This window comes from Oreochromis aureus, linkage group 16, assembly GCF_013358895.1.
Source record: "Oreochromis aureus strain Israel breed Guangdong linkage group 16, ZZ_aureus, whole genome shotgun sequence".
NCBI lineage: Eukaryota > Metazoa > Chordata > Actinopteri > Cichliformes > Cichlidae > Oreochromis > Oreochromis aureus.
Genome location: NC_052957.1, coordinates 15,067,387 through 15,092,664, shown reverse-complemented (window position 1 = coordinate 15,092,664; position 25,278 = coordinate 15,067,387). Strand labels below are relative to the sequence as shown.

The following is a 25,278-nucleotide window of genomic DNA, read 5'->3' as shown; positions in this document are numbered from 1 at the left end:
AAGAAAAAAAAAAATCATAATTTTCTATTTGTTTTTTTTTCCTTTCACCAATAGAAATTGAAATGGAAAAGGATTGGGGCTTTCGTGGCCCTTTTATAGCAGTTTTTAGTCTCTCTGACCAATCAAAGCGCTTTAGACTGCGACCCACATTCAACCATTCATATAGCACTTTATTCTATGCACTTTAAGCACTTAATCTACCTCACATCCATGGCTATTTTAGAAGGAGTTAACCTAACAAGCATGTCTGATCTGTGGGAAGACGCCGGCAGTAGCTGGAAGAAACCCATGGAGGCACAGGGAGAACATCCAAACTCCACACAGAAAGTTACCCAGACAACCAGGAAGTTTGAGCCTTCACGGTGTCATTTGACAGGAATAACGTCTGCACTAAATGATTCATTAAACTCAAATGTACAAAACAAACAACATGTTTAAAGTAGAAACAAATATTATTTCCTCTTACGTTGCTTGTTCAGAGCAGGTACTTGTGCATCTCCTGATCACAGTACAACTGTTTTTCCGTTGCACTGTGATAAACTGCATTCAGTTAGTTTAGGTTAAATGTTTTGACAATTCATACTGAATATAGTGAGCCACTTTCAGCTATATAATGAGTAAGGTGATGTTCACCTACAGAAGAATCTCTGAACAAGCACGTAGCTGTGCATCCAACCCAAAATTCTTTGGAATTTACTGGGAGATGAGCGAGTATTCTTCCGAAGGAGATGCAACTTGCCTGGATATGCCTGAATAATGTGGAATAAATACATATAGATACTTACGGGAAAGATCTGTAGTTTTAGTCTCTTTTAATTTGGTCAAATTTGTTATTATTACAAGAGTGAAGAGGCGTTGGCACATTAGATTATTAAGACTGGGATGCCTACATGATTAGTTAACCGTGTTCTGAACTCCTCAAATCTTGCCCCATGTAAATTACCCATCTATAATTAAAAAGAAACACTCAAAATCCTAAAAACTTACTGCAAACTAAAGATTTAAAACAATAAAAACTCAACAGAAACAAGCTTATCCATTCAGTAAACAAACCTAAATTAACATGAAGTGAACGTAAAAATAAAAGAACCGAAATCAAATCAAATCAAATAATGAAAAACACCAAATTATAATTAGTCTGGTCTGAATGAGTGCCAATGCTGCCCCATTGCTTTAATTAGACCTAAGATAAACTAGATTATTATTTTTATTTATTTATTTTTTTAATCTTCAATCATCCCTTTGGTTAAACTAAATTCTAATTCAAAGATAGGTCTGAAGATTGAGAATTTATGAATTTAATGCTGAATAACAATACAGTTCATTTGCCACGAGTTGACTCAAGCTTGAGAAACAGCACGAGTGCTTCTCAGAGGCAAATAAGAACGAGCGGCAAGAAATACTTTGACATTTAAACACTGGATCTGTAATAAACCATTATGGATGTGTCATCCAGATGGTGCTTGCTATTAAACAAGCACAGAGCACAAACAGGACTCCAGGAGCTACAGTGCAACATAACCAAATCCTAAAATTACAGGCTAAAGAAAGCAAAGGGGGAAAAAAAGAGAGGGAGAGAGAGGCTGATGTTTGCAAGTAGTTGAAAGGAAAGAGAGAGTGCGACATGTCCATGTGAATAAACACCAACATGTTGGTGAGCCTTTCCTTCTTTGGGCATCTGGGCAAAGGCTGTGCGGCTGGAACTACAGCAGTGACAAAACGAAATTTCCAAGGAGAAGGAAAAGGAGGGAAGACGAGGAGTGAAAGAGAGGAAACTCTGCCAAATAAAGAAGCAGAACAAAGACAAAAAAAACTAAAAGATGCAGTCTTAACACAAGAAACACTTACCAAACACTCCTGTCAAGCACTTTCATTCCTTAGCTTCAGCCCTAACCACGAACATGGCTACAAAACATGCATGTTTACATCCACAGCGCGATCCCTCGAAGGTTTCTCTCAACAATCACAGGAAAACCTCACATATAAGCAGAGGACGAAAAAACCCGAAACCCTAACTAACCTCGTCTCTGACCTACGCATTCTCCTTTTCACTCATCCCTTTATTCATTTCTCCAACTCTGTCCTGCATAAACTCCGAGGAGAACCATACTTTTACAGTATCGACTCCTCGGCAGGAATCCCCGTCGAGCCATGCCTCCAGCCAGTCATTCTAAAAGCAACAGCTCAGGCAGGCTACTCGCCCTTCCTGCTCGCCTGCATGGATATCTGCTCCAACCGGATGAGCCACCGAGGATTATTCTAAGGAAGGAAGTGACAATGACAGGTGCTCCCTCCTTCCTTCCTTCCTTCCTTTCTTCCTTCCTCATACATGTAAACAATACCCACTTTCCTGCAGTAAGTCTTAATAGCACTCGTGTAGTCCTTTTTTTAAAAAGTTTTTTTAATAATAAAACGAGAGAACACCATTAATCATTCTCAAACTTTAGCTCAACATGAGCGTAGTTCAGGAAATGTATGCAAGATTTCACAGGAGGGAATTCAAATTATTAATAATCAAAATCTCTGTAGCACATTATGCCCTGTGCTGGATTCCCAAGAAATATGAAGGACTGGAGCGAAGCCAGAAAGGAAAAGGAGTGTGTGTAAAAAACCAAAGGGGGCGTGGATGAATCACAGAGAGGGAAACGGAGTGAGTCAGAGGGCACGTCTCTACTCAAGCTCTCAAACCCTGCTAGAGATGATCTTTCTAGTCGTCCTCCGATACAAGCCAGGCCATGACTGCAGGCGATAAACCATGAATCGCTTTCTTTGTCAAGCTTCTTCCACTTCACTTTTTTTCACAATACAATAAAGCAAATAAAAGTCTGATGAGGATTCGGCTGTAAATGAAAATCTTTTCATCGTCTCACACGTTGAGATGTGACCACTTTCAATGTCAAGTTTTACAGTTACAGTGTTGTGTCGTGTGACACAAATAAGTAGGGAAAAAAAAAAGAAGCCATGCATACTTCATTCTTCTTAAATTGCGCAATATAAAATGTTTGAGTAAACAGTAGCATTTCCAAAATGTCCCAATACAAAATAATGGTTCATAAACGCTGTAACTGTGCTGTAATATCAGAGATTTAACATGAAAGAAAGGGGCTGTTAGCACAGTGCGAGTGGAAGAAACCCACTACCTGCTCTTTGACGGAGGCCAGGATGTTGTTGGCGGTGTTGTCAGCCTCCATGTTGCGGCCAGTTGAACTGTCGCGGATGGTCAGCAGAAGCCCCTCCTCCGTCACTGGGCTCTGCTCAGGAGCTGGCATTCCTCCTGCTGGGACACACGCACACACATATACACACAATGCTCTGGTCACCACAGGCGCTCGGCTAAAAGTCTTGCACACATACCGGACTGGGTGCGTGCGCGCGCGAACACACGCAGGCAAAGCGATGCTGAGAAGTGGCGGCTCACCACACCAGCAATGCACAAACATACACCCACACATGCCATATGGCCCAAACAAGAAAAGGACTGTCAGTGTTTTATGTCTGTGACAGTGCAAATGAATGCCATATGGCCTTGAGACAACACACGACTTAAATAATGATTTATGTATGAAATTTAGTCATATAAAAATCCAACACAAACAAAAGGAAAGCCAGCGATTCTGTTGAAGCCAAAAAATGAAATGGAAATTTCAATCTTAGCAATGCAAAAGTTGCCCTAACGTGTGTCCACAGGTGACTTTTGTCTGTATTATTGGATGTATTGGAGATGTTGCAAGAGATGCGAGAGGGCAGGCCTTTGGAAAAAGGTGATAAGGTGTTACTGAACTGAAATGAGAAAGTGGAAAAAAATAGTTATGATCTCATTATTTCTGTTGACAGAGACAGCGTCAAGGGAGCTTTGCTCGAGGTGGATCCAGATTCACCAGACAAGACAGTTAAAGGCTGTGATGGCTGTGTCACACCAAAAGCAAGGGGGTCTAATAAACACAGAAGATGCATGACTGAGATACTGCACTGCTGGTGTAATCTACAAGCTTTAGATGTGCATGTAGTTTTGCAGGAGGTCCCGAAACATGTGGATGAAATGTGATCCAGAGGTATTCTGGGAGAGCGTCACCAAGGCAGCGTGAGACATTCAAGGTTTCTGAGATGTGAAGAATCACATGCCAGCTCTGGTATTACAGATTAATGCTTCACTAACACAGAGTATGTTAAGTATGTAATATATGTAATGTCCTGCATACCACATTACATACATCCTCTGATCAGTCACCAAGGTACTTTGCTTGTTCACTTGCAGTTTACAACACAGTGCTCCACTACCTCCCACCACATCCCTCCACTACAGCCTTTGAACCAGGACATTCCATGTTATTCCCAGAAAAGCCAGCAATGGGAAACTAGAAAAAACTGTTTGAATTTGAGCTCCTCCTCCCTGACTGCTGCACACACGCACACACACACACACACACACACACACACACACACACACACACACACACACACACACACACAGAGAGAGAGAAACACTGACAGGACCGACTGAGGCCGTATTTTGAAAACTCATAGAAGTTGCCAACCTATTCAGGATGGAAAGAAAACTCTTCTGCTTCTCTTTTAATTAACGAGCTGCAATTAACTATGCAGGACAGATATAACGGTAATTGACATGTTTATCACAGTAAATTCTATAAAAACAGGATTTAACATTCAACCTTCCATTAAAAAAAAAAACTAAATGAATAAAAAAATGACTTGCCAACAAAAACACTAAAGAGTGAAAATATGACCAAAATCTGTGTATATAATCTCAGTATTTCTCAGCAGGCTAAACTTGTCCAGACTAGAGCAGACTTTAGGAAAGAGAACCAAAGAAAACAACATCCAGGAAGTACGGCAAACCTTGCTGAAGGCACCATTAGAAAGAAGGAAAATTTAAGATGGGTGTAGAAGCCTACCACTGAAATTCCCCATTATACTTGGTCTACAATGATTTCACTGTGCTTATCGTTGACTTTTCAGCAGCTGTGAAATACAAGTGAAGACAGCGATGCTGCCAACCTACCACAGTCCTCATAAGCACATGGTTGACTGGTTCTTCAACATTTCTTTGTATTGCCCTCCAAACGAGGGAGGGAGGAAAAACCTCGCTGTAAGCCTGGTGGGTTGAAACTTTGGTATTTCAGGCCCTTAAACAGTTCAAAGAACAAGTACAAAGCTGAAAAGTAGGTAAGAAGCCAAGAAGGCAGACCCAATCTGTGCAGATTTCAAGGCTGTCATTAGGTTAATGCGCAAGGACCACACTGCGTAGTTCCTCCAGAATAAGGATGACCTCATTGTGGTCAAGATAAAGAAGCAAGCCACTGTCTAATTATTACTGTTATAATTGTTTCCTTTGACTAAGCAGAATACAAACAGCCTGCATGACAGCAAGACTAAACAAAACTGAAAATGAATTTCATTAACTGTCAGGTTTATCTACCTATTCAACATGGAATAATAAGCCTCTCTTTTACTAGACATCCTTTTCTAGTCAAAGCTAAATCTCCCTGTAAGCAATATAATCCTCAGTGTCTCCTAGTCTGCCAAGAAAAGTCTTAGTCTGACCCCACCCTGACACACTGGATCACGTGATCTGATCTACTGACCTCAGACTTGGCCACTCCTCTCAGCTTCTTACACAACACCTCTTCTGGTGACCGTTTCCCAAACTAAATGTGGTTCATACTGAAAGGAAAGTAAAGGGAAAATGAGTGTTTGAAAACTTATTTCTTCTTATTTCTTCTAATGTGTCAAAACTAAATGAAGGATAGCAATAAAGAAAGCTGAGACAGAGCTTCAAGTTCAAATACAGCCTTTTTTCCTCCATTCTCCCCCATCAGTTTCATCTACAGTCATGAATTAATCAGTCCTTGGATCACTCAAAAACCACCCGTGTCTAGTAACACCTTCCCCAACAAGCGCTGCAGGAGAAAAACTATTATCTGTCACTAGCAATAGACGTGCAGAAGAAAAAGGGTGACTGAGAAGTCAGACTGAAGAAGGAAACCTTTGTTAGAGTTCTGCATGTTTACCCGTCTCATATTTCTTCTAGGAAGCATTTTGGGTTATAACTGCCTACTTAAGGTTATGACAGACATTTTTCTGAAGATGGGTTTTTTCTTCTACTCACAATATTTGGATTAACTGAGGTGAAAGCCAAGGCTCATTTGTAGATGAATACATGAATGCCATAAAACTGTATCTGCGAGTCTCTCAATAAACAACAAGCAAACTTTGCTCTAATCAAATATAATCAACAAGTAGAAATGTTTTGTGGTTTTGTTTTTGTATTGCTAACTGAATTAAAGAAATAAATCAATCTTCAGGCCCAGTAGTCAGACCCTTTTATTGTGACACTATAAACTGTGGTGAGTTGAATTGTTTTCTTGCTAGTAATACTTGTTGACGAGACTTCATTTGGAGATCAATGTCTGATTTTCGCCATAACATAGCGAGAACTAGCCAGCCAATCAGAGCACGTTGGGTGTTTTGGGAAGTAGTCCTTAAAAAGCCAGGAACAAAGACACATCCAAGGGTGAATGTCGCTATATTAAGCATCTTGAGTTGCTATCGTCTCACAGACTATTAAGTGAATAAGGCAGTCCGTGTGGATCAGGGACTGTCGACTCTGGCTTTTCCACATTCAGAGACTGCATTACGGGATAGGGATAAACTGGGAAAAAGGCTCCGAGCCACGTTTGTATTTGATGACTGCCTGCAAGATATGAAGCAGTGGAAGTTGAGCGAACAGTGTGCAGATTCTACTTTATTGTGACTGTCCCTGCTGGGTAGCTAGTTGGCCAGCTGTCAAGCTGTAAAGTCTGATGTCTCGTCAACAAAAACACTGCAAATAAATTAGCAGGATTTTCAGTTTATGTCTTACTTTTACTAAAAAATAAAAGAGACAGTCTATAACTGTCTGCTGCTATATATCTGATGAAAAACAAAAGTTTAATGTTTAAAAAATGAAATGAAATAAGCAGATGTATATCACAGCTCTGGTAATAACCTGTCAAGATCCCTGGTTCAAACCTGGCAGGAAGCACACAGTCGTATAGGAAGCATGTTGAATCTGGGTGAAACCTGTCCCAGAACAAATATGCGTTTCCATCCAGCGGTGAAGGAGGGAGCAGCTGAAAACCAGCACTGCTGTCAAAGTCACAGTGGTGAGGTATTTATCTTGATGTCATTATACATACACTCACTGGCCACTTTGTTAAGTACACCTTGCTAGAACTGGGTGGAACCAGTGTTTGCCTTTAGAACGGCTTTAATTCTTTATGGCACGTGCCTGGAAGCATTGCTCAGAGAATTTGTTTCATATTGACATGATAGCATTACACAGTTGCTGCAGATTTGTCAGCTGAACATCCACGCTGTGAATTTCCCATTCAACCACATCCAAAAGGTGCTCTATTGGTGGCTGTAGAGGCCATTTGAGTACAGTGAACTCATTTTCAAGTTCATTAAACCAAATTGAGGTGATACTCGGTGATATTTAGTTGGTAATAAGAGGGCCGAGCTATGCCAGAAAAATAAAAAAAATATCTCCCACACCATTACACCAAAACAGTAGTACCCTCAAACCAGTCAATCTACCACTACCAACAATGATGATCAAGTCATTTTCTTCCCCATTTTGATGCTTGGTTTGACATCTATAACTAGCTCCTGCCATGTGATTGGCTACTTAGATTTCTACATTAACTAGCAACTGAACAGATGCACCCAAGAAAGGGGCAAATGAGTACGCACTGCTGTATTCAAATTAAATAGTGTTCCCTGCAAAAGTATAATAAAAGCAACCGTTTTCCTTTAAACTGTTTTTTTCTGAAATCCTCTTGTTTCTTTTTAAAAGTTCCTTTTCAGCCCCTTTTACTTGCAAAGTTGATAAATTGCCATCACCTGAACACACGCGGTGTTCCTGTAATTGGTCCTGTACGTCAAACCCATTAGAACCATTATCTGTTGACTTACAGGGAAGCAAATTTCTCTCCAGGGGGCTGAGTGACACCACATCACCGACATTCAGCACAGAAATGGAGACGAGCTGAGAAATGATAGTACATTAGCCTGAATTTCAATTGCAGGGAATCTCAAAGAAGCAGCAGTTGATTGCCCTGACTTGCTGAGCTAAAAGCAGCTGGGAAAAATCAATGGCACAAACAGAGGCGAGAGCTACTTAAAGACCAGTTTTCAGGCTGAATTTTTCACTAAATGTACACCTAATATTTGTTGGAAATTACAGTTTGATAGTTAATGCACAACTTTAAATGTATTATGACACACGAATACAAAAAGTCACATGAAGAACTGTGCCTTTTGAGCAGCACTCTATAAAAGACTTTTTACAGACGGTAGTGGTGAGTCTGAGTGGTTGTGATGCAGTGACTTGGACTGTCTCACAAGTTTTAGCTTGCATTTCTCTTTTTTCACTCATGGTGAATTATTGTGTTTGTGGAGGTTGCACAAACTCTAGCCTGTCAGGACATAAAGTCTGTGGTTTTTCCTAACAGGAAAAGAAATGGAGCTAGATTTATGCTTGGATGCCATTCATGCTGCTGGTTAGACTCCCCCCACCCTCACATCTGTAATGGAAACATGGGTGCGATAAGTCTGACGCAGATCCCAAAAACACAATACAAATGCCTCAAAATAATTAATTAATTTGTTCATGATCCAATTAGCATCACTGAATTTGTGAATCTTTTTTGAAGTAATCAGGCCTGTGGCAAATCATCCCCCAATATTCCTTTTATTAGACAGAAAGCTTGTTTTCTAAAATACAATGAAGAGTCAGATGTGTAATTTTCAAGCCGATGCGGTGTATGTCTGATTGCTGGTTGTCTCAGTGCAGCATAATCACACATGCATTATACAGTTTACCAAGGTTAAACAAACAAAAACCATGTTATGAGCATATCCAAGTTGCATTGATTATGTTGACATAGAGGACAATCTGATGAGTGAAATCATCTGATGTATTTCAAGTAATTTTTTAAGTAAGAAAAATAAATAACTAACCGTTTGCTGTCAGGGCCATGTGACGCATGAATGCTTCCAGCTTATCTAGACTGACTTTTATTGTGAGGAGAAATTCAGTCCCATCACTAATCATTAATAATCTCAGCAGGTACAACAACATCCCCAAAGACCCACAATACTTAATTGCTTCTTTTTTAACAGTGTATTGACTTTCCTGATACAAAAAACACCATCAAATTATGTCCAGCAGACGCTACAAACACAGAGAGAGGTTCAAAAACACTTTTGAGGAAAGTTAAAAAAACAAAAAACTCATTCACAACAGCAGCATTTCATTTTTAGGTATGGCCCTGAAACTAAAGCCATTTCTAGACCTCTTAACTGAGCAAACTATTAGACTCAACAGATGGTTAGGAAACACTGGCGGACACCCTCACAAAGTATTTGCTACGAGCAGATGTGGGAATTTAGAAATACAAATGCGTAAATGGTCTGAATCAAACTGTATGAACCTTGACTGACCCTAACGTCAGACAGAATATGCATCTAAGCATCAATACATGGATTTGCTAGTAATGTGCTCACAAGAAAATAGCATTTTAAAGAAAATAATGAAAACTGCTTGTGAGCCCCACATAGTGGACGTGCCAGGATCAAAACAAGAAAAAAAAATTATTATTAGACAACCAGATGTTTGACTTTTTGCTGCTTTCAACAGCTGAAAAATACTTTGCTCATATTGACACACCCAAAAGGAATGTCTCCTTTCCAAAGCAGAATCAGTCACTCTTACGCACACACAATCACTCTGTCAATAATTACCTTGAATAAGCTCAAAAGAAAGATGTAGCTTCCTTTGAGTAAGACACATACCTGTCCTTCTGTTGATACAGGATTAAAAAAGGTTAGACGTATAAGGCTGTGGTGAGTGGAGACGAAAGCCTGAGAGCATCTCCTTCACTTTTTCGACAAAGAGTGTGGGAAGGAAATCACTCAGAAGCTGCACCCATGACCACTTCACACGTTGGACCTCACCCCGAGAAATGTTGCAATAACCTGAGGTCTAGGTATATGAGCATGTGTGCCCACAGGGCAGGGCTTGTGGATGAATAAAGGTAGGAAACGCAGTCATTGCAGCACGGGGGGGGGGTGAAGTGCACACAGACTTAATGCCATGCACTTATGGGTAAGTCCTGAGCTGCACTTTACCATCCAAGACACGTTTACTTAAAAAGCGCATTGAAGAGATGACTGCATCACCAAATAATCTGTGTTTGCTCTGTGCTGCGATAAAAACGCAAGAGTAACTTTCTGCAAACAAAAACCCTACAGATCATTCACCCTCAAAATCATTTCCTCTCAATACCTTAACTAACAGGGAGCTGAGAGGCGCAACTGAAGTCTCATCAGCTGTTTCCAACATGTCACCACCAGTAATATGTTGTGACATGCGGGGACATAAATTATTCTGATTGCATGCTAATCCCTTAAATAGAATCGGGGTCTGCGCGAGACAGACATGCTTCATTCTGTCACACGTTGTTAGACAAATACATTTAACACCCTAATGCCTTTCCACGTACAATTACAACGCAAACACAACAACTACAGCAGAAATGCTTTCCAAGAGGGAATTATAACAGAATGTTGTGTAGATCACCCGAACAGTCAATATATAAAAAAATAAAAACTAACTCCTTTTGAAACATATGCTATACCGGACAAATGTAACTTGAGATTTAAACATGGCATGGGATGTTCATTATTTAACCTAATTTCTCAGTTGAGTTAAAATGTGTTTAATCAATGTGACTTTTATCAACCCTATGCACTCGATTTGCCGTGTCAAGCATTTTTCCCACGGCTGACTGGAATAACTATCAATTCAAATTATCCTGTTTAGATTTTATGTCATGAAATACCAGGACCATCCGAAAGGGCGTGAACTGAAAAGGAAAATCAGCATTACTGCTATTGGCAGTGTTCTGGCTCCCACAATGCAACGTGTCAAGCAAATAACTAAGCTCACTCAGCACTTTATGGTTGTTTTCCGCTGTAAGAGTTTGTAGGCCATTTCAGAACAGCTTGATGCCTGCATGCCTTTTTAAGATAATATGAACCGTCCCGCTGTTAGACCTCGTTTAGGGTCACTTTCAGGGGAGGGGGAAAAAAAACTACTTACTAAGGGGTCATCTTTCCAAGACGGCCTGAAAGAACTGCTCAGTGGAACTTGTGGCCAATTGGTTAAACATTGAATGAATAAGAAGAAAACTAAAAAAACTTGAAACTGGAATAAATTGTAAATTCAACCCTCCCATTCTCTTCTGCATATCAATTACCAGGCTTGCGGGGGACTGGAGTCTATCCCAGCTATCATGAGGCAAGAGAATCTTTGCTTTTTCCACTGCTGTCGGAAAAAAAGGATATCTGTGGCTTCAGTTCAGGGTGTTGCTCTCTTAAGAGTTTACTGTACCTTGTACTTGCTGCTCTGAGCTCCCACTGTGGAAAGGTGCTCATTATGCTGATATTAACTTTCCCAGGCATGTCTGAGAGCAAGAGTGCATGTGATCCCAGTTAAGTAAAAAGGAAGCTACTTCAACAATTTCCAACAAAGTCATTTAAAGTAAATGTACAAGAAAGCTTTCTGAGAACACCACTGAGAACAACCAAACGAGAGAGAAGATACTAGCAACTGGTGATGCGATCTAAAAGTAAACAAATGTCTCAACCAAGCATTCTTAGCTCCGCTTGCTAGCTGCACTCCATGTGGCAGGAAGAACAAATTGAAAAAAGCAGCTGGCTAAAGATCCAGACCCAAAACACATCTGAGGTAGAATATATATTTCAGTTTTACTGTGTAACACTATTGTGCACCTCCTGAAAGTTACAAGGTCAATTTACTTTAGTTACTGTGAAACTAAGTGTTAAGCAGTTATGTTATGCTTTTACTTAAAACTTCCAGAGGAAAAAGTACCCCAAGCACAAGAGTACTTAGGCCACTTTTGTGCCAACACTTGACTTATGATGTCTCATTACACATAATGGCGTGTCGCTATTATTGCAGTATAATGCTGCTGCTGCTGCTACTGCTGGCACTTTGATTCACACTTCGAATGAGGAAGTGTTTCATCAATGACAGTAGCTCATTTGAAAAGAGGGATGGAAAAAGCCTTTCATTTAATGACACTTATAAATACTGCCATCTGCAAGCATTGATAACACCACTTTCAGTATTTTTTTCTATATTTTTAGAACTATAATAATTAGAGATTTTGTTGAAATAACATGGTAAAATTTTGAGACCATCATCATCCACCCATAATAAGTCCAAGTTTCATGAATCCTAATGGTGGAATTATCTGCTTTCGCCCCAAGTTCTCTATTGATGGAAAACCATTAGAAAAGACGCACTGTTACCATGAAATTATTTAGTTACTTAACTTTCCCTTGCTTCCATTTGGAAAAGTACAGAGCGGTTTAGGTTAAACATAAAAGCTACTTTTTGCTGCTCCCTTGTCACAAGAGGTTGCCACAGTGGGTAGCTCTACTTTTTCACCACATGACCTTCCTGACGCCACCCCAAAGGGAATTTGTGTCTCAGGCTGGGATCAAACCAGCAACGTTTCACTTGCTACTACACTATGGACCCACAGTTTAAACAGAACTTATTTCCAAAAACATTATCAAGAAGTCTGATGTGCCAAAAAACACAAGCCGTAATAACTGCAAGTCCTTTAATTGCACACAAAAATATTGACAGACATCACCAATTACCAATATCTGCTAGAGTTTAAGAATTATAGTGAGTGAATGAACAATGGGCATCAAACATGATTCTTCAAGCAATTTAGAAATGTCGTCCTTTAAAAGATAACTGTACTGACCTTAATTAAGAATGATTAAAGGAGCTAGGAAATGTATCTGTGACAGTGACCAGAGCCATTTTCTGGTTATCATAATAGCTCTTCTGCTTTGGGATGTAAAAGATAATCCTTTTATATTGACATAAACTACTTCCCTTTTCATTTTAATAGACAATCTCCAGGCTCCAAAGATATTCTGGCCTTCTGGCATTAAACGTCGCTTAAAATAAATGTTCAGTGAACACAGTAAGCTTCAATAATTATAAAATATTCACACCGAAAGACTGAATTTAGTGAGACTGACTTCTGAACTCCGGTAAACTCGGAAAAATAACAACAACCAAAAAAAAAGCCCCAACTGTTGTTTGCTGGGAAGTATGTTGCATAGATAAATTAAAGATGTGCAGAGCCCTGGCAATGTATTTCCTGATGACTGATTTGCATCAGCACTGCCTACTCAATGCCTTGCGCTTCAGAGTTGACAGGCAGGGGTCATGAAACAATGTGCTGCTGTCCATTCAAATTTGACTCTTGCCACTATTAACTGCACAAATATACATACAAAACATAAAGAAATGAAGCAACTGCTTTCAAAACGAAACAAGCAAATGTTCTGTTAATGTTATTGAAACAGTTAAAAGAATGTTTAAGCACAAAGACCTACTATTACATGGTACTTCCTTTTTTCCCCTATTGTGATCAATTAAAAATGTACACTATATTTTAACTGCAATCATGGCATTTCCAAGTACCATGGTCTGATCTAAATATATGATGTCATAGTATACCACAAAAATAAGTTGTGTTTGTGTACATTATAACAAGATAGCCAGTGAAAGGTATCTGAAAGTTGTATAAACTCCAAGATTAGCCCAGCATGTACCAGTCTGCACTTTTTTCAAACAGAGATCAAGAGAGAATAGAGGTAGCATACATTGAGTATTATAAGTACACATTTTGCCATATTTCTATGCAAGCTAGAAACAGCCCAGTAGCAACAATTCGTTTTTTAAGCAGTTATGGGGTTCTACAATAACCTGCATGCCAATCTGGTATTTACCACAAGCTGTGAATTACAGGTTGGAAAGTGTCTGTTGACAGAATGATGTGTTCTGCACATGAGTACTTTTTTAAACTAAAATGTTTATGTTCTGCGGTGGCAGGTTACTGTACAGAAATCAGATCAGGCAGAGAGAAAAAAAAGTCAGCAAAGTCAGCACCAACTTAGGTTGAATATTTCAGTGACTACTGCCAATAACTGCTGGAGGGAAGGTGGGTGAAAATGGTGCCCAACAACCTGTTTTATTGTGTCACGAAGAAGCTATTCAACATTGCTGGCAGGAGTTTTGATCTCCATTCACATTTAATTGAAGGAAAAGAATAATACCTTTCAAATTAAATGCACTCTGATAACAAAACAAGGTTCGAATAAATGAATAACTGAAATAATTGAAGCCAGCAAATCATCAGCCTAGTCCATCACAGATCCGCATCGGTGTACATGTTGCACAGAAACTGACAAGATAATGCAGGAAAAGATACTTTGGATGTTTTGTAAAAGTTGTCATCACATGATTTCCCTGGCAGAGCGGCTCCAGCTTGATTGTCTACAACACTTTCTGCATTGCCTGCAGCACATGCAGCACATGCCACATCACAGCTGAGCAGATGGTGCTGCAGAGTCAAGTGGTGTCTTCACAGTGATTTGCTAACATGTTTGTGAAACACATTGCTGGAAGGCTACTCATCAATGACGCCATCATTTTTCTCTTTTCAACAAAAACACCAGATTTCATGTATATACTACAGTGAGAAATCCCAACAAACAAAATGTAGGCGAGAGAATATATATTTGCGACACAATATGATAATACTGAACAGGCAAACGTGTTATGACAAGCCTGGTGTAGGTTAGTCTCACCTCTTTCCGTTAACCATGGCCACGGCTCCTACCTCCGCCAAAGGGTCAGAATCAAAGGCTAAAGAGGTTGCATGCCGCCGATTCCCCACATTATGCGGTGCCACCATCTTGGGCGGGGACCCTCATCTGATGTGCATCATTTTTATGGGCACTAAAAATGCTCAGGCTTCTCTGGCGGATCCACAGGGGTTCCCCCACTGTGCCTGGATGCCAGAGAACGTCCTGGAAAGGAGGTTGAGAGTAGCAGTGAAGAACAGTCAGGACCACTGCCTGCCAGCGACGAGTGATATCTATCATCCGTGAGCCACCACAAGCTAGGCAGACATGATGGAGGAAGAGTCTCCGCTCATGCCCCCATCACTTGAGGGCCTCCCTGATCAAAACATGGGCAAGTATGGTATCGATGGCATGGAATTGATGCTCCAACCTCCTCAAACTAGAGGATATGGAGAACTTCACCTTCTATGCCCAGGAGTCTAGGCCACCAAGTGGGGCCAAAGTTGCAGTCCAGGGTCGTGGACAGTCCAAGGTTGTGGACATGTAATGGGCTGCACTCAGGTCAGAGAGCCTTATGGCTAAACCTGTCAGGCTTGGGTGATGCTGAAGGCCGAAGTCATGGACGCAGCCTGTGACCCAACCAAGGGTCTCTTTGGCCTTTGTGCATTTTTATAGGTTGGATGTTGCACAGTTATCTCTGGGTCAGGCAGTGCTGGAATCTAGTGCATCAGGGTCCAACCTGAGATCTTGAGCTGGAGCTTAGCAGTGCAGGAGTGGGCTGCATATCCCACAGTGAAAACATCAAGCAAAGTTAACCAACCAACCAACCATAGCTGGTCACAACAAGGTGATTTTTGAGTGAAACATCTTACTATGTTTTTCAAGAACAGGGATTACGTTTCCCAATGTTGCATTAAATCATCACTGTAGGTGCACTGTAAGGTACATAAACATCATGTCAACACCAATTAATCAACATTGTTTCCTCCTTCACGTTTCCTGATACTACTTCTGTCACCATTTTTCAAATTGTTTAAAAAAAGATTGACACAAAGAGTGAAACCTCAATAGCAGCTACTGTTTTGGCAACAAACCTGCAGTGCAGCCATACCACACACAAGCATAAATCCTGGCAACAGCACTGGGTACTTGCATAGGCCTGTACATAGAGTCAGCCTAGAAGTATGAATTAAGCTTAAACCCAATGCAAAGGTCTCATAAACCCGCACTGTTTTTAACATCACCAGGGGGCAGTACCTGTGGTTGCAAAAAGCCTTCTGGTCCTGTGCAAGTCTATATGAAAACTTTCGTGCTCAGTTTAGAGTCTCAGTCACTCATTTTTAGTCATACTGAACAAAAAAAATAATCATTTCATTTCGTGAAGTATGTTCATACTAGGTTTCGAAAAGGAGGATTATCCATTATTATAATTATATCTCGATCACACAGCCAGGGCACCAGTATGCAAAAGCACTACAGCTCAAGACAGAATTACCTTGCTTAAATAAATGTCAGTTCATCCAACCACCACCAGATGACATTTTAAAAAAATGATTGAGTTCTGATGCATGTCCACATTTTAATGTCTAACCATGGGACTTACATTTTAAAAATTCACTGGTGTAAATGGACAGTTTTGGAACTTAAAGAGATCTAAACAACAAGGTGAATGTCACAAACTACAATATCCCTGTGAACAAGTGATGGGAATGGAGGGATTCTTTTGGATTGCACGATATTAGTAACCTAGCCATGTAGATTGAATTGAAAGAACTCCTCACATCGTACAGACTAATAAAATGAAATTCCTCATTTCTTTTCTGTAATGATTCGTGGAGAACATGTATTACTTTGCAGTATATATGGTCTTACTTGAGGCCTTCTCAGGCTGCAGGTGTGTGTTCATCATATCACATAGCTATACCCTTGCAATACTTTCAGATGGCCAGTACATCATCAAAAACAAGCCATGTCTCATCCCAGTGGTAACATAAGATGCTCCCCTTCTTGTGTGATGCAGTTTTCCCCCCCACCATTTTGGGGCTTTGTTGGAAACAACGGGAAATCTCAAATGATGTCTGAACACCTGGGAATGACTTCTATCCAAAACTTAAAGGGCTTGGCATTGTTCGGAGTTACTGGTGCAAGCAACGGAAAGTGCACTTCAGGTGCCAAAAAAAACTGTTCTTGCTGAGACGAGAATGAAACCTTTAACGGGTTGACTGCATTTGTAAGCTGGTAGCATAGTTGTGACAGTTTCTCTAGTACAGCATGAGCAATTTGCAGATATTAACCAGAAACTTTTGTGTTTGTTTTCTTTGAAGATACGAAATTCTAGGGCATCTCTCTTCTCGTTGGCGCATATAATCTAAGTAAGCTGTGTGCTAGGAAAAAAAGAAATCTTTAGAGCCGTGTGTAGTTCATTTAAGTTAAATCAGAGGGTGCACCCTTGGCTTAAGGCGTCAGGTATGCCCACTTTGATGTTGTCACTATATCAGGTTGCTCCGAGAGAAAAAAAAGAAAAGATACAATATGGGCTTTGATATCATATAGCCAACATCTGCCTTTCAACTCCGTGGCCAAACACAAAATTGGGAACTATAAAATGCCATTTTAAATGTCATGTGCTGCCTTGAACTGTATTTATTTGTTTATTTCGAGTGTCAACAACTCCCCTTTTCAGAGGTAATTTGACTTTGTTGCAGTCTTGACATTTAGGAAGTGAATCTTTTTATGGAAACAGGTGAGGCAGACAAATCCTGCAGATAGTTTAGTTTTCAGTTGTACCCTGTGAGCATGCAGAACCCTTGTGGTCACTAAAGTGACATTGGGGAGAGACCTTCACCTTTTGACTAAATACAGCCACCAGGAGCACTCACATACCACTTTGGGATGACATCTGATGCCACAAACAAGCAATTTTAGCTTAAAGAGGAGTAACCAAGAGGTACATAGCCAAAATTTGTGTTTGTAACTTAAGTACTGTCATGTCTTTAAAATATGATTTTAAAAATTTGAGAAATTATGTAAACAATTAAGTTACAAACTGAAAATGTCAGACCATTAAAGTTTCCACTTATAGGTAGGGTCCGCTGGTTCAATTTCAATACTCGTCCAGTACTGTAAACCTTTAAATAAGAGCTTAGACTACATAGCATGTTGAATTATTAAAAGCAGTACGGCAACTGGCTCAAAAGCCAACGTCTTTCTAGCATTTGAAATTTTTTTACGACTACACAAAGTTTTTTTTTTTTGGGGGGGGGGGTGCCTGCTTGTTATGTTAAGCACCTCACTGAGATGGACTTTCATATCACTCCTCCTTTCATGATTTTAGAAGTGATAGCTTTTGCCTGGGGTGATAATGTGAGTAGCACTCTGAAATATTCAACAAGGTATTATGTGCCCGGTTGAGGTAATTCTGCAGCCAGATAGGCTTAAAGAGATTGGATTGTTTGAGCAATGAGCTTGGAGAAAGATTCCAGTAGTAAGGCCGCATGTGGAGCAAGCGACAGCGAGAGGAAAAGCTCTGCCTCTCCGCTCAACTGTCCACATACACACTAATGTGGGGCCGCCTTTCCAGACTCGGCATGTCGGGCCAATGGATGGCTGTTTTACTGGACCGAAGTCTATTGTGAACCTAATCTCTAGAAGCGCTGACAAGCTTTGTGTTCTGTATTATCTTTAGCTGTCCGGGATCCAACCAAAGCATGAAATCTGGCGCTCTTTCCATCTACATATCCAGTTAGATCAACAATCAGCTAGCAGCCGCGCATGTCAAGGCTTATCCACGCATGCCAATACAAAACTGAATGAACCACATACATAAATTATAGCTCTCTAATTATTATTATTTTGTGTACAATATGAGTAAAAACTGACATGACACCTTGAAATACTTTTCCATATCAACACTGTGTTATCTTCACATATTTTCGGAGAATAGGAATGCATATTTTTTTATATTGAGTGATAAAAAAAAAAAGGAACGGCTACAACACTCCACACTGGAAAATCCCTTTTTTCCTACATGTGGTTTGTTCTCAAAGAAGAAAGTAGAGTAGAGAGATCAACTGCCTCTGGATAAAACCACGTAGATGTGGGATAGAAAGTTGCTGGGTTAATTTGATGGGAAAAAAATAAATTATGTGTCAAAGGATGCATAAAAGCCATTCTTTGGTTGATTGCCACTGCCACAATGAACTATTATTATCATCCCACACTGGCACAGTAGCTGAGGAAACTTCACAAGCAAAGAGAAAAAAAAATCCAAATCTGAACATCAATCACACTTTTGAAGACTCTACATCTTGTAAAAGTGTTTTAAACGTAACGTAAACACTAACAGTCAATCATAACTTCGACTCTGTAAACTAAAAATCATCAAATGTTATGAATACACCAATATTATACTGAATCTTAGTAAGGGAGTAAATACGACAAAAAATGCGCACCGCTATTCAGTAAAAACTTTTCTTCAAGAGTGCTTGACTGAATTATACATAACGGATGCTGACCTTCTCTTGACTGGCTATGTGAAGATGTTCATACTTCAGTACTTTATTTAAACACAGGCATGCAGACATAAGGAAAAATAACCATTTTGTTTCCAGGCACATGGGCTACAAGGCAGCGAATGGAAACATTTTCTCCGTCTTAAAATGGAGTGTGATTGTGTGTGTGTGCAAGTGTGCGTGTGTGGGGCTGCTTTTTGATCGTAGTAGAAAAAAAGCAAATCTGACATGCAACATAGGGGTTAAGGATTACGCCTTGATGTTGGGCCAGAATTAAGGGGTGAAGAAAAAAAACAAGAGGCTCGCCAAAGGGCACTAAACTATTCAGCTGTTGTCAGGATCCATTTAAAAAAGTCACCATGAAGACTGGGTCAAACAATGACACCAACACACAAACAATCTTTTGCGAGCCTGGCAGTGCTTCGTCTACTTCAGAGTATGGTTTTTCCTAATGAAAAACAACCACAGAACAGATAGTTATGAAAATGCATTATAAATTCGCACTGCATGAGTGATAAACAGTGGGGAGCATGACAAATGAAAATGACACCTAACTAGCTGTAGGTTGGACCGGCTAAATCCTCTCTCCGTGTGTCTGAAGCAGTGTCACTGCTTAGAGCAAAGAAAAAAAACTGCAAGAAATAAATAAGCAGAAGGAGACTGACTCTACAAACCAAAATCGTACTGTTGTTTCAAATCTACAGTGATGGTTGTCAGCTGTGTGGCAGTGCAGTAATGTGAACCACGAGGACAGTAACCTAGAGAGCCCTCCTTTATGTGTGCGTGTTTGTCTTTGAGAGGGAATGTGTGTGTTATTGGTTGCCATATGCATTTCCACTGTTGAAATAAACTTGCACTATTGTCACGTTGGTGATGCATGCAGATAACCTTTCTAAGCAGCATGGCAAAAAAAAGACTTGAAGCATGACTCCTAGCATCTTTGTATGAGACTTGACCTTTAGTGGATATCCATCATAACAAAATGAATGACTGCTTCTGCAGCCTTTTATCTTTCCCTGCGTTGGTTTTACCAAGACCTAAACAGACACAAGGGAACTACAATAACAAAACAAAAAAAATCCCTTTGGAATGATTTTCAACGAACTTGGATTTTAGGGGCGTTTAGTTCAAGTTATTAAGTATGCCAAGGACTGAGCGAAGGCCTTTATGTTGCTTGAGATAATCTTTACTCTTGGGAATTTCAACACAAATGTGAATGAAATGCACATGGCTGTAGGTTCCTTCCCCCCCCCCCCCTTAACTGCTTATCCAATTCAGGGTCATAGGGAGGCTGGAGCCTATCCCAGTTGTCATAGTGCTAAAGGCAAGATACACGCAGAAAGATCACCAGTCTATCAAAGGGCTAACAAACAAATATCCCATTTCAAAAAAAAAAAAAAAAAATTAAGTCAAGATCACACAAGATAATAGCCATGTGTCTCATTGTATGGTTTTAAACTTGTGTAATTGGCTTAGCATTGGTTTAACTAGAGAGATGTATACCTCAGCATTAAATCTACACTTTAAGTATGTCATAACAATGAACTATTCTGAAGCCTTACACCAAAAATCTGTACTAAGTCTCCCTCAACCATCAAGATTCACTGCATAAGTATAACTCAAAGATTATACTTCAGGTTACGCTACAGTGTTTAAGAAAAGTTTGCAATTACAGCATAGTGACATGAGATTTATACTTCTGTGTAAAATCTAATTTATAGGGTTGGGAATTGAGAACCGGTTCCTAGTTCAATTCCTTGGAATTGTTAGTCTGTTTGCCTGGTGATTCCGCTTATCAGTTCCACTTTCAGTTGATTTACTGATTTTGTACGATGGTAAAGTGCAAACTGCATCCACAACAGAAACAACTGCATTATACTGCTAAGAGAACTTCGGGTCTTTGTAAACACCTGCACAGACAGCATGTTAACGCTAAGCTAGCCAAGAACCCAGAGGGATGTTAAAGCTGAGTGATTGTCGACCCCAGTACACCAGCCAGACCATTAACTTTCTACTTGCCTCCAACCTCTGTTTCTACCGGTTCAAGTAGAATCACTGTGTTGATCACTTTGAAGTCTCTTTGTGCTGGTTTTTACTTTTTTTACCTTGGCTTTGTGTTGTCAACTTTCTGTTCATACCCAAATACTAAGAGAAACATCAACCTCCAACATGGTGACTTTTAAAGAAGAGCCAGTAAGAACCCAATGACAATTGACAAGGAATCAGCACAGATATGTGATATTTTATCAATACAAGAACACCAAATATCAGTATTTTACAAAATAAATTATAGTACTCTGGGAATACGATGAACAAGAGCACTCATCTCACGCACCAGTAATGTTAATGTTAGCTGAGCAAACTTAGCTCAACTGTAAATCCGACACTGGACACGCTTTGCTTTGGTGATTTATCATATTTAATTGTTGTATCAGAAACAGACTGCATTTATTTGAGAACTAGGCTCCATTCAATCACAGATGGCAACATTTGTGGCAGCTAAAGTGACAGTATTGTTTATGCTTGACAGTTTCATTTTGCACCATAATAACTTAAGTGAGATAACTTTATCTTACTGGATAAAACAGATGCTGACAAAGCTTAATTTTAAGGACATAATTTGCAGTTGGAAAAAATGACATTGTATCATGAGTGAAGTATTGTGATAATATTATATCATGGGGTGCCAGGTGAGTCCCACCTCTACTAATTCAGCACACTATTGCAGGGAGTTTCCTTGCAGGATCCACTGCATTGTAAAAAAAAAAAAAAAAAAAAAATTACATAAAGACTTCTTCATCAAAAAAGTTGGGTTACTATGTAAAATGTCTTGGTATCAACCCTCGATATGTTGTTGCTGGGCTATTTACATTCAAAGAAAGTGATGATTTAGGTATAAATAAATATTTGCATTCTATTTTTTCTATACTTTTACACAGCCAACCTAATTTTTTGCTAGGGTGGTTCCTACTTCTGCACTAATAAAAATAACATTAAAGTTGCCCAGCAAAACGAACAGTCAGCAAAGACGAAGACAATTAAAAAGAAAAAGGTCATTGCCCTGGAAGAAGCTAAATGCTGTGAAATAAGTAACGCATTCACATAAGAGGCCAATATTATACTCACTTGTCAACACACACACCACTACGGATACAAAACACGAGTATTTGTTGTTACAATATTTCCTATTCCACTCACAGTGAATGAGCAGTTGGTGACCTTGCTGCAAAATTGCATTGTGAAGTTGTTGCTTTGGTTTGCTTGTGGTGAGGTTTCTCAAGCAATAGCACAGGTGTCCACCATCAAATTACATTCATTCATGGCTTCGGCACAAATCAAATTCTGCTATTAAAATCTGAGATGGTTTGTGGTGCAGCTGATATCAAAGTGGGGGAAAAGTCGATTACTGTGGTAAGGAATCCAACAGTTTAGATGAACAAAGGCATCATCTAAGGTAACTGCCAATTTTAGTGCATTTAGCTTGACTTGTGAGTGACTGGCTATTAATAAAGATAATCGTGTCAACATTTAGCTAACCCTACATTTTGCTTCGGGATTGATGTCCCCAGGCAAAACGTTCAGGTTCCCTGCCATTAGGGCTGGGCGATATATCGAGTTTTTTAAAAATATCGATATATTTTTATACGAGATATAAGATGTGACAATATCCTTTATATCGATATAGTCTGTGTTACGTTATAATTATAGTTGTGGAGCCACAAGTTTGCCTCTCTTTCGTCCACTTTTGTCTTTACGCAACGTTACTCGACCTCGCCTCTCCTTCACTGAACACAACTCCCCCTCCTCCCCCATTGCTTCACCTGCAGGCAGCGACAAGATGGACACGGCAAATCTCCGTTAACGAGTTACTGCGCATCGCCCCGTGCATGGGGCTGGACGGCGTCAACGTGTTAACGAGCTAACCACGCTAACGCCATGCAGCCCAGAGGGGCTGCACAGCCTAAAATCCTTTCATTCTCTCAAAAGTTGACAGTGCGCCTTTTGTAGGAATTCTGGTTGTGATTGATGACCGCGAACCGATTTTATGTGATACACAGCGCACAGCAATCTGTCAAAAAATGTTTTAGTACGACTTTGGTAAGCTACGGAGCTGCACCTCTTGATGGATTGTCGGAGCATTACGGCTACCGAGGAGCCTCGCGGAGTGATACGTACTGTGCTTCAAGGTAATATTACCGTATTGTGTGTGTATAAGGACCATAAATGGCACCTGTTAAGAGACATGGTTATGCAGCTGATTTCAAACTCCAGGCTGTCAGTTACGCAGTAGAAGTTGGGAACAGAGCAGCTGTGAAATCTGTCTATGTTATTATGCTCAGCGTCTTTTAGTTTACATTCTGACTGCACAATTGTGAGCTTTTTGTTATGCACAAACACAACATAGTTTTATTTTATTTATGGAGCATTATTATTTAATAAATGCTCATAATTTATTTTTGAGTAGTTTTTTTCATGTACATCTATGCTGTATGTTAATAAAAGTGACTGTGTGACATCTGGGACACAGCTTTGACTAAGAACTCTCTTTTTGTTCTTACTTTATGGCTTTAAAAAAAATATCGAGATATATATCTTATATCGCCATCCAGCTAAAAATTATCGAGATATGAATTTTGGGTCATATCGCCCAGCCCTACCTGCCATGTGAGAAAACTGCTCTGGTAAGTTTTAATTCTACACCCATAGCCAGTGATGGTGCTAGTGAATTACAACTACTTCCACAAGTCATCTGTGAGGGTACATTTTAACCACTTGTGCAATTCAGAGCTGGGGGGAGAGCTGGAGCCAATGCCAGCTGTCGTAGGTTGAGAAGTGGGGTAGACCACGGACAGGTCACCAGTCCATCACAGGGCTAACACACAGAGACAGGCAATTTAGAACCTCCCATTAACCTAATGTCCATGTTTTGGACTGTGGACGCAGGTACTTTTAAAAGCAAGCTATGACAATTAAGAACAATAAAAAATAAAAAATATACATATAAAAGTAAATGTTTTTTCTTTTTTTCCCTTTACTATTCATCTTCTTCACAGACTCTCTATAATCCTTATCATTTCTTAGTGCAGCCACTCATTGCCATTTCACATTAGAATCACTCATTTCTCTTTTTACTAATGTGTGGCACATCCCAGCTTGAGTATTTTGACCTTGGTGAATTGGGACAAAAGCTTCATTTTAAAGATTCTGGGAATTCAGAGTTTCCCGCCTTCAACTCTAAAACCTTTTGTCTGCTTACATTTACACCTACACGGTTTCACCCCCACCTCTGTGGGTCTGCACTCACTGGTTTCCCTCTCCTTTTTTCATTTTGTGTACAGACAGACAGACAGACACACACACACACACACACACACACACACACACACACACACACACCTGTAGCTTATATATTCTCATGCACTTCTTAAGTGTTTATACTTGATGCTTGTGTCTGTTAAGCTTGTAAAGTATTGGCTACAGATTTCCTTTTTAATAACAAAGTAATCACTTCATGATGTGATTTCTTTGGAAATAGAAACCTAGAGCTTATATAATTACGATTATATTTGATCGCTGCCAATTTTTTATTTTTCATTTTGTCATCTTAATTATAAATTATATCCCGAGTCATTTGTTTCACTGACATTGTGATTTTATGAGACTGTTGTGAATATGGTGGTTTTCCTACATGGTTTTTCCCATATGAATTAATGCTACTGATAAAGAAGACAAATATAAGCCGTTAAAAACTAATACAAAGAGTTGTTTTTGACAAGAACACTTTGCACTTTAAAGTGTTTTTGTAACACCTAAAGATACACTTTGCAGTAGAGGCACATTTGTAACAGTACCTGAGTATTCCTTCTACCACTGCCCATATGATACTCTGAAGAGCAAGCACTCAGTTTGTAACCAGTAAAAAGCCTTCAAAGACAGCAGTTTGGTGAGGTTCGCATGAACAAGGTGGCCTGGAAAGGACTCAAATCCCCGATCTGAATTACTG

The 25,278-nt window shown here is 39.8% G+C and overlaps 1 protein-coding gene across 6 annotated transcripts in view; it reads right to left on the bottom strand.

Moving 5' to 3' along the window:
- Positions 1-25,278, bottom strand: part of LOC116322865 (plakophilin-4) — an 87,546-nt gene that overhangs the window by 61,362 nt on the left and 906 nt on the right. For 3 of the 6 annotated variants that reach the window (XM_039600434.1, XM_031743059.2, XM_031743062.2), the window contains exon 2: positions 3,141-3,277. The exons of 1 other annotated variant lie outside the window; for it this stretch is intronic. In XM_039600434.1, coding sequence (XP_039456368.1) covers positions 3,141-3,269 — 129 coding nt within the window. In that variant the 5' untranslated portion in view covers positions 3,270-3,277. Of the gene's footprint in view, positions 1-1,848; positions 2,165-3,140; positions 3,278-25,278 lie in introns of those variants that run through there. 2 more of the 6 variants (XM_039600435.1, XM_039600437.1) reach the window with 2 other exon arrangements.